We start from the raw sequence: 11,008 nt of genomic DNA, 5'->3' as shown, positions 1-11,008 counted from the left end.
ACTTCAACCTGCATCGGTAGTGTTGTGGGAGTTCTTGGATCTCGACTTCGGCTCCGGTTGGATGGCAGTGACAACATAAACGATTTCTGGAGGCTTGACGATTTGAGATACCACGACGTAATTAGTTGCTTTTTAAGTCATTGGAATTATATGACAATTTTCTGAAATAAATATTTTATATTTCATGGCATTTTTCATTTCGTAGATTTATATCAAAATCTGGAATCTTCCTTTTGACTTCAACCAATATAAAAAATAGTAGTTTTCTGGTATCTAAATTTGATATGAACTGATAGATAAATGTGATATTAACAGTACATTACATTTTACCTATGAAACACGTAACTTTTACTGGATTATGCATTAAACAGCTTTTAAATGGCAGTCTCTGAATCGAATACTAACATACAAAAGCGTGTAAAAATTTGGTAAAAAAATCGATCATTAATGATTCAGTAACTTTTCGTGGTATGTTTGATTGGTGTTTATGGAGAAATCGTAACATGAAATACCAAATTCGAAGTAGTGAGGTTGGGTACTGTTTTCATATCTGGGATATTCTTTGTTTTTTGGGTTGGATTTTTAAATTAATTGATAAATTATGATCAAAAGTTTTATGACTAGTCTATTTACTCATGTTTTATCATCTAAATCAAATCTGTATGTGAACTGAAAATTTCAAATTTCATCCGAGATTGCCAAGCGTATTACTAATTCCTTGTTTACGTTGCAATCAGCTGATTTTGAAGTTCCGATGCAGATCTCAACAAGATGGCACCGTGACAGGAGGCCGTATTTCGCAAACCATTTCATTCAAAACTAACTGTTCTCCTTTGGATTATTGGTCGTTATCACAAAAATCGGGTGAATTTATACACCTTAAAATGTTAAGTTGTATAATATCACTTCAAGCTGGCAACACAGCAAGCAGGCCGACGGCGGTGTTTACGACAGTCAGCAGTTTTCACGTTTGCTTTGCCGTTTCGCTCGCACGTCAGTCGGCGGTTTGTGCGTGGTGGAGAAAAGTCTGCGTCTCGGTTTTTGCTTGGTCGCGTGATCGCGATTCGAAAAGGATACCCGCAATATAAATAGTGTAGTGTTTGTTTGGAAAGTGTCCGAGCTAAAGAAGTTGATAGAGCATATTATTCGTCACAACTAACTAAGTTGAAAAAGTTAGGATTTACCATTTTCGATTCTCAGTGTTCAGGTTCTTTGTGTTGTGATTGGATAAGCCTTATCAGTCCGGGCGACTGTCGGAGGTGTCCGATTGAATATTTTTATTTTATTATTACCTGTGTCTCGAGCCAAGAATTGATTGTAGTGAAAGACGTGTAGCCGTCGGTATTTCTGAAAAATAAACAGGACTATTGCGCGTTGAATAGAACCGTAGTCACACACAATAGAAATCGGGATTGGAAAGCGATCGGAAAAATGACAACAGACTTGAAAAAATCAATACACCACCCCCAGAGGTGGTGGTATTTTCGTGCGTACAGGTGTTCGGCAATGATTTCGATGGTACTGATGATAGTAGCGATGTTTCCTGTGCGAACAAATGGGAACAGTCTTGTAAGTATAGTTAATCTACATGAAGTAATAAAATAGTATTAAAAAAAGTAGTTTTTTCGTTACAAATTTCCTTCAGCCAAAAACGAAATAAAAATGCGTTGCCTTGCTTACAGACAAAAATATAAGTAATCATCATTTCACGAGCGAATCGATTCACAAACAAAATATACGTCGGTGACTCGGAATCACTGACGCCTGATATGAAATGTATGAGAATCACGAAATGAAAACAAAACAATCTTTATGTGACCTTGGTATGAATCAGCTGATGTGAGCTTGGGAACATCATATATAACACCGGTTATTTCATAGAAAACTTCGAACACTGTTTCAAGTTTGTTTTGATTTTGTTATACTATTAGGATCGGGTTTGTTATGACTCATGAACGTTCCTTGCGTTCGAAAATAAATAATACTAACAGCAATACACAGTGGTTTAGACTAATTAAAATATGAACTTGATTCCTCAGTTACTGAAGGCTTTAGTAGATTCACATGCTGTTCTCGTAATGATTTGATATAATGATTTCAATAGATTTTTTTCCGGGAAATTTGAAATTAATATTAATATTACTAAGTAACTTCTGAAAATTGCAATTTGATTCAATTTTTCATCACTGAATTCGGAACGCATAGACTGTAGATGAAGACAATTAGCACGAAAGGTGATCGACATATTGCTGGTACTATTTGGAACAGAAATAAATCCAGTTCAAACTGAACTTGGACGTAGTCCAACTAATTATATCAAAATGATATAAATGATAAATAAATTATGTTATCTATTAATGAAACCAGTCCTGAAGTCCTCGTTTAAGTACTAATTTACTTTTCATTGGTAACTTTCAGATTTTGACCGGGGAAAATTGTGCTGTCAAAGAACCGCTCTACAACATCACATTCAACCTATCGGCACTAAATTCCGATCTGGCACATCATGCAACGTCGGACATCAATGAACGGTTTATCTTCGATGTGTGCGACCAGTTGGACATCAAATGTAACGGTGTAACGGGGGGCGCTGCCTGTCTACGGAGGAAAGATGGAACGGAAGTGCAACTCGGTAGGAAGTCTACCTTGCAGCTGGTGGATGGCAGAATACATTTCAATTTCACTGGTGGTGAACCGTGTCAGAAGGGGAGAAATTATTCCTTCGACATTATTCTGATGTGCAGCTATACGATGGAACCCGAATCGATGAGTGTGGTTCCGTACTCGAGCGACCAGTGCAATTATTTTATGTTCTGGTCAACGAAGCTGGCCTGCGCTCCCTTACCGGACATCGTAAAGAACAATGAATGTTCCGTGAAAGACGCTACCGGATATGTTTTCAACTTTCTACCATTAAGCCATGTCAATCATCATGTACCCGATAGGAATGGATCGCACTTTTTTGTAACTGCATGCAAACCTGTTCACTACGGCCATATGACCATGTGTCCTCTTGGCAGCAGCGTTTGCTACGTGAACAAGACCGAGGACGACTACACTCGTAAATATCATGACTATGGACAAACTGATCCCAATCCAACCATCGAACAAGGAAAACTTGTAATGAATTTTAAGTCAAAGGAGGGAACTTGTCAAAATTCGAAAATCCTGTTTGAGTGTGACCCGGCCGCAACGGAGGAAGTTCCGGAGTATGTTGGAATGGAAGGTTGTACGCATTTGTTCTCATGGCGAACATCGTTCGCCTGTAAGAAAACCGAACCTTGTTCTGTGGTGGATCCCATCAGCGGGTTAGTATTCAATATGACTTCCCTAGCGAAACAAACCTATACTGTGAAGCAAGGCGAGGCAACTTATGAGTTTGGTATTTGCGATATGACAAAAAGTCGCTGCCCGGATCAATCCGGTGCCTGTCAGATAGCTTCGGATAATTCACAAGCTGTCAGCTTGGGAACCATCAACGACAAACTGCTGTATAACATCACGGGAGCGCCTTACCTACGCTACACATCAGGTTCAATTTGTGATCACTCCAACAGCAAATGGTCTACCAGAATAGAATTCATCTGTCAAACAGACAAAGGAGAAAAACTACCTCCCAAACTGGTAGAGAATGCTGGCTGCGAAGTAATTATTCAAATAGAAACCGAACTTGCGTGCACCAGAGATATCTCCTGTTCTGCAATGAATTTCTCCAGTGATCGGGAAGTGGATCTGAGTCCGTTGATTTCTGCGGATCACAATTACGAAGCTCTGGTCAACAGTTCATTGCAGCAGGTCGCAAATAAACGACAGAAGTTCTACTTGAACGTTTGTCGTCCGCTGTTATCCACGTTTGGCCTTGGTTGTCCGGGAGGATCCGCCGCGTGTCTTGCAGTTCAAGGTCCGTCAGATCTCACACCGACCAGTGAACTATCGCTCGGCTATCCGGATGTATCGTTGACAATCGTTGGAGAACGGGCACAGCTTCGGTATCTTCGTGGCGATGATTGTCCGCAGGACAATGCTACAAAGCTTTCCACCGAGATAGAATTTTATTGTGCCCCCGAGGCAGGTCGTGGAAATCCGATTTTACAGGAGATATTACACGATTGCCACTATCGATTCGAGTGGCCCACGAATGTGGTTTGTCCAAGCACTAAAGCGGACTTCACTTCTAGTGATTGTGTGATATTCAATGGTCAAACTAAGACAAAAGTTGATTTACGGGATATTTTCGCTAACGGGGCACTGATTGTAGATCCTAGTCCGAAAAGTAAATCGGAAGAACTGAAGGATGGGAAAGTGTTACTTTGCAGTAAAAATATAAGCGCAGTTGTGGACTATAGCAAACAGGCTGTGAAAATGTTTTTCACAGTGACGGATGCATTATGCGAAGGAACAGGAGGTAAGGCTGATTGTTTCATTAATCGAAGTTTCACAATACTTATGTAGAGATGTTATTTTGAAGGTACGGTCAACGTTAATCTACGAGTTAACTGTGCGGATGAGCAGAGTTTCTCCATGAACGAGGTAAGGCAAGTTTGATGTTTAAAATTGAAACTCCGGTCCGGTTAACATTTCGACAACATTGCTAAGATATTTCTCAATTTTAATTTTTTCTGTAGAAGTTAAACTTTCGTAACACAAGTAACAAATATTGTTACGTTGACTCATATACCAGTAACGACGAGTTTTTTTTATCGCGATGCACTTCGACAGTTATCTATCAGAAATAACAACTAAGTTGCCTCAAGAAAATCACACTTTTTCACAGAAAAAAAGACGTTCACACAACCGTTGAACACTCTTGCAGCTTCTAACCTGTTTTTCGCAGTGGACAGGAAGTTTCTGAGACTGTTAAAATGTTATCCGAGATCTCATTATGTCTTTATTACACGAAATGTATGGTGGTTGCAAATTGCACGGTAGATCGCCTTCTGCATGGTCCTTTAAAATGTGACTTCAGTATCCCCAACCAGACTGACCAAATTTTCATTACGGTTTCAACTGTTGTCGAACTAGCTATGTTGGAAGAGACTCAGAGTAATTTGCGAATAAAATTTGAAGACAGAGACGAGTACAGTTGCGGAGTCTGTGAATAACTGGGGGGTGCCTCAAAAGGCCGAATCTGACCACTAGCAGAAAAACCTGTAATCCACGTGTTTGCTTTCTCGTTTTAAAATGAAAGCTTTTGTAGCTTTCGGCCTTTTGAGGTACTCCCGTTCCGTACTTCCAATAAACGGATCTCTCAAACAGTGCCATTCCCATTTTAGCCTTCTTATTTGTGATCGCGATCGAAAAAAAATAGCGGTGGAAAATTGTAGTTCCTCGTTTCATCAAAGAAAACCATGTACTGTTTTAATACACCTAGTGGTTTAATAATGTCTCTTTTATGCTGTAGAAATTCGAAAAACACAATATCCTATACCACCGAAATGAGTTTATATGGCCATCAACTAACGAAATCCACAAATTGAGTTCAGTTTTGAGCCCAATCTAGTAGATTTTTTCATGTTTTGCGTCGACATTTTTAATGATGATTAAAAATGATCAAAACTCACAGCAAGAACAGCTATGGCAGATAATGCACGAATACGGTTTCCCGGATAAACTGACGCGATTGGTCAAAGCAACGATGGATAGAGTGATGTGCTACGTCCGAGTATCTGGGACGCTCTCGAGTCCCTTCGAATCTCGGAGAGGGCTACGGCAAGGTGATGGACTTTCTTGTATCTTGTTCAATATTGCCTTGGAAGGTGTGATTCGAAGAGCGAGGATCGACACGAGTGGCACGATCTTCCGAAAGTCCGTACAACTTTTCGGCTTCGCTGACGATATTGATATTGTAACACGTAACCTTGAGAAGATGACGGAAATCTACATCGGACTGAAAGCTGAAGCTAGGCGTATCGGACTGGCCATAAATGCGTCGAAAACAAAATACATGAGAGGAAGAGGCTCTAGAGAAGAAACACTACGCCTCCCACCACGAATATTGATAGACGGTGACGATATCGAGGTGGTTGACGAGTTCGTGTATTTGGGCTCACTGGTGACCGCCGATAATGACACCAGCAGAGAAATTCATAGACGTATTTTGGCAGGAAATCGTGCGTACTTTGTACTCAGAAAAACCCTCCGATCGAGAAAAGTACGCCACCGCATGAAATTGACCATCTACAAAACGCTAATTAGACCGGTTGTTCTCTATGGCCACGAGACCTGGACTATGTTGGCAGAGGACCAACGCGCCCTTAGTGTTTTCGAAAGAAAGGCACTGAGGACAATCTATGGCGGAGTGCAGATGGAAGACGGAACGTGGAGACGGCGTATGAATCACGAATTGCAACAGCTGCTAGGAGAGCCACCTATCGTACGGACAGCTAAAACCGGACGCCTACGATGGGCTGGGCATGTCATAAGGATGTCGGACGACAGCCCAGTGAAAATGGTTCTTGAATCTAATCCGACGGGTACAAGAAGAAGAGGAGCACAGCGAGTAAGGTAGATCGATCAAGTGGATGGTGATCTCAGAAGCATCCGTGCCTTGAGTGGCTGGTGACGAGCAGCCATGAACCGAGTTATGTGGAGACGTATGCTTGATACAGCAAAGGACACCCCAGGCCTATAGCTGTTAGGTAAGGTAAGTAAAACTCATAAACAATCGACTTCCTGAAACATTCGAATTCGAATAAATTTCAACAAAATTCCATGAAATCATAAGACCTTTCATTTGAATCTAAGTTCGTGAAAATCGGCCAAACCATATTTGAGAGATCGATGTAAGTTCCATTTCGGATGTTCTGAGCATTGCTGAAGTTGACAACTATCATTCAACGCTCCGTTTTTTACTAGCTGGACTTTTGAGTGATTGCTTAATCTTTCTAAATGTGAAAGGTAAAATTATCAATGCGAACCTGTCTAGGAATGAAGAATGGGTCCTGCACGACAACCCTAAGTTGCGAAAGCCAAGCTTGGCCACGCAGCATCATCATTATCATCGCCTGTCTGATTTGACCCATGCCAACACCAGCCAATCAGAACGCGTTCTGAGGAAAAGAACACAATATCGCCTCCCAAGTAACAATTTTTGTTACGCTAGCTTGTTTGCAACCAGATATTTGAGTGATTGTTACTAAAATCTAACCACTTGCATGACTCAAAAAGCGCAGTTTCTACTAGTTGTTAAGTCGGCTAAAAATAAGTTGTCGTTACGTTGTAATGCCATACTGAAATAACTTATCTTTTCATAACTTGAAAATAACTTGTTTTCGAGTAAACTCGTTGAAACTTAGTCACCATCGACATTATAAACATTGAATGAATCCAGAATACTTTTCTATCATCAATAAAAAAGCAGAAGAGTCTTGATACAAGGTACAAATTTCACAACGATATTAAAACTGTCGAGCGGAATTCAATTTTACTTAACTGTTTTTTTATGCGCCTTCAATCAAAATCTGTTTATAAAGTTATAAAAAATAAACAACAAAATAACGCTATGTTCAGAATGCACAAAATTATTCCAAGTAGAGTGATTGCTTATCATTTTAAATTCATATATCATGAGAATTATAGAATTATCACAATCGATGTTCAATCCGTATATTATTTTCTTCGTGTTTATGACAGTGCATAGAACATAAATGACTATTCTGCCTTTCACAATTTTCGGCAAAAAGTTGTTTTGAAAAAAGTTAAATCCTGGTTTTATTTATGTTTCATAAACTTTTTGAGACTTCATTTTGTGTTTGCCATATTCAAGCCAACAAAGGTTGTTTTGTTTGGATTTTCGTTATCATAACGTTGGGAAAACCTACCGATAACTATCTGAATCAATGAAGAAATTATATGTTATAATCTCATAATATCTAAGTTATTACTACATCAATTCACATAGTAACGATTTACATATACGCTTACGTATTTATAATGGTTTCGCAACCCTTTTTTCAACTAGTAGCTAAAACCAAAACTGTGATTAAAGATATGTTAGAATCAAGTAACGATAACTTACAAATGATAGCTAATTCAATGTTTGTGTTATAAAGAAACACTGCCGTCACCTTGTTTTAACCAGCATAACATAAAAAACATATTCGTGTTCTTGTTGCAACATAGTTGGGCTAAGTGGTATCAGAACTAGTTACGGGTTGCCAATATTGGAGTCAAATAAACTTATTTTCAACTAGTAGCTAGAAATAAAGTTGTGATTAAAGATATGTTTGGATTAAGTTACGATAGCTTATAATTTATAATTAATTCAATATGACAAAAAGATGTGGTGATTTGAAACCTAAATAACTATTTCGTAACTGGTTATGTTATGAAGAAACATTGCTGTCACATTGTTTTAACCAGTATAACATAAAAAACATATTCGTGCTCTTGTTGCAACATAGTTTGGACTTAGTCGCATCAGAACTAGTTGCGGATTGCTACTTGGGCTGCTGTATAACTGCATCGGTATAAAAGATAAACATTTCACTTTCGAAGCATACGGGAGAGCAACATTGAAGACCTCACGCTTTTGGAATGAAGCGAGCGTCGAACAGTAGAATTGGGTCGAGGAACAGTCGCAGTCGGGCATACAGCAAAACCAGACCAAAAGCCTGCCAGTGGAAGACGTCATGGGAGCGCTGCTCAGTTAAGTTGTCCGGAATTTAAGTCGGAATTCATTGTGAGTTCGAAATGCACCTACTGGTTCCATCTTTTTCGAAATCCATTTGGAAATCACAATTAATTCCTAGTCAAATTTCGGACGAGTTTATCGAGTGTACACACAAAGAATCATCTCAGTTCGGTCTAAATGCAGATCCTGGTAGTCGTGAGCGTGACAATACAAATCCGAAAGATTTAACTGTAGTTTCTCCCAAAAGTATCAGATTCATCAACACAACCGTTGAACTCTTGCAGCATCTAACCTGATTTTCGCAGTAGACGGGAAGTTCCTGTAACTTCAGTATGACTAACCAGACTGGTCAAATTTTTATTACAGCTTCAACTAACTGTCGAACTAACTACGTCCGAAGAGACTCAGCGTAATTTGCGAATGAAATTCGAAGACAGAAAGGAGTGTATCGATAGGTAGTTAGCAACATTCAAAAAGTTATTACTCTGAAATGGCAGCGTGTTTGGCGGTGGCATGTTTGTATACATGTCAATAACAGCTGCGAAATCGGTTGGTTCCGGTACGGTTTATCGTTTCAATGATGAGTCGAATTGATCCGGAAACGCGAAAGAAAATTTTGCACACTTGGTGCTCAGAAAGTGGTGTCACGTACAACGAAATAACAAAACGGGTGAAAGTGCACCACACCAGTGTCAAAAATATTATGGAGATGTTCGGTAAGACCCTTTATATGAAGGATTTGCCCCGTCCGGTAGGAAAACGGGTTCCAGCCAGCCCGGTCGGGTGGTTGAGTACTTCAGGAAAAACCCAACGGCGTCGACGCGGGATTTGGCCAAGCAGTTCAACACCAGCATCGGGATGATTCAACGGATCAACGTTCGGAACTCCCTGAAAACGTACAAGAAACAGAAGGTTCCGAAAAAGTCCATGGTACAGCAAGTTCAGGCCAAAACAAGAGTGCGAAACCTGTATAACCGGATTCTACAGAATAAAGACGGATGCATCCTGATCGACGACGAAACCTACGCCAAGGAAGACTATCGAGCGCCGCCCGGACCGCAATATTCTACGAAATCGGTGTACCAAGACCTGGACGACGCTGACACCACGGTGGCGATGGAAAAGTTTGGACAGAAGGTGTTGGTCTGGCAAGCAATTTGTACCTGTGATTAGCGGTCGTCGATTTTTTTTTCACGAAGGGCACAATTAACGTCAAGGTGTACGAGGAAGAATGTTTGAAGAAGAGAATGCTGCCACTGCCCGGATCTTCGGCCATTTGAAAGGTATTGGGCAATTGTCAAGCGGAACTTTCGGAAGGAAGGTAAAGTGTCCCAAAACATGCAGAAGTTAAAAAAAACTAGACAGCTGCCACTAGGAAAGTCACAAAAGTAACTGTGCAGAATATAATGAAGAATGTCAAGTCCAAAGTGCGAGCGTTTCACAGAAACTAGGATTTTCTTCAATATAATTAGTGAAATGCATAAAATGTAATTCTTCTACAATATATCGAAAACTGATGTCAAAATATGTTTTTTTCGCTTTTCTATTCAATAATCAATGTTGCTAACTACTTTCCGATACACTCCTTAGTCAAGAATTCAGTTTGGGAATTCAGAAATAGGAATCAGTTCCAGAATCATGGTTTTGAATTCTGCACCTGTAATCTGGAACTAACTTCTGTAACTAAATTCAGATGGATCAGTTCTGTTCTCGTTCTGAGATTAGTCCCGAAGTTCCGATTTTAGAATTCAGTTCTCGAATCTAGATCCAGTATTCAAAAGCGGAATGCGATTACTGTTAATTTGTTTTTGCTACTGGTTAAAGGTTCTTAACACGACGTCCAGTTTCTTTCAACGTACAAGACGAACTGATCAATTTTGACCATGTCCCAATATTTAACTGGGCGAGTATAAAAGGTAAACATACTCGTCTAGTTAAACATTGTGCCTTACTGCACCAAAACCGTCATCCGAGTGTGAAAAATGTAAGCAAGCGTGATAAGTTTTCCTCATTGTATCCAAAAGATAACTTAATTTTTTAGTTATTTAAGATTATCTCAGACTGTTGGAAATTTAATCATAAACTGTTGATCATATTTCTGATAGCATGCCAAAAGAATTCTTTTGTTGCGTTTAGTACAACTTAAGATATTCACGATTAAGTTGTACTCATTCTTTCACAAGGCGAATTTTAAAAAGGCACGTATTCACATCAAAAATAGAAATAATGATCATGTAAGAAAGAGACAAATCTACTTGTTTATCTCGGATATTTTTATTCACTACTGGTGGTTTCGCACATAGCACCGGGGGCAAACCTGATATAAAAAACCAGCTGAACTGGTTCGATTTCCAGTTCAACGACGAACCTAGTTTC

At 39.6% G+C, this 11,008-nt stretch overlaps 1 protein-coding gene across 2 annotated transcripts in view; it reads left to right on the top strand.

The window, feature by feature from the left end:
* Positions 1-909: 909 nt before the first annotated feature.
* The window catches only part of LOC131425818 (cation-independent mannose-6-phosphate receptor), a 263,633-nt gene continuing 253,534 nt past the window's right edge, over positions 910-11,008 (top strand). Inside the window, exons 1-3 of one of the 2 annotated variants that reach the window (XR_009229031.1) lie at positions 910-1,569; positions 2,419-4,405; positions 4,469-4,530. Coding sequence is in view for 1 of the 2 variants with exons in the window: in XM_058588024.1 (XP_058444007.1) it covers positions 1,432-1,569; positions 2,419-4,405; positions 4,469-4,530 (2,187 nt within the window). In the remaining variant the exon portion in view is untranslated. The remainder of the gene's footprint in view (positions 1,570-2,418; positions 4,406-4,468; positions 4,531-11,008) is intronic. The other variant, XM_058588024.1, reaches the window with a different exon arrangement.

This window comes from Malaya genurostris, chromosome 1, assembly GCF_030247185.1.
Source record: "Malaya genurostris strain Urasoe2022 chromosome 1, Malgen_1.1, whole genome shotgun sequence".
NCBI lineage: Eukaryota > Metazoa > Arthropoda > Insecta > Diptera > Culicidae > Malaya > Malaya genurostris.
Note: the sequence above shows the minus strand (reverse complement) of the source record. Positions and strands in the feature narration are given on the sequence as shown.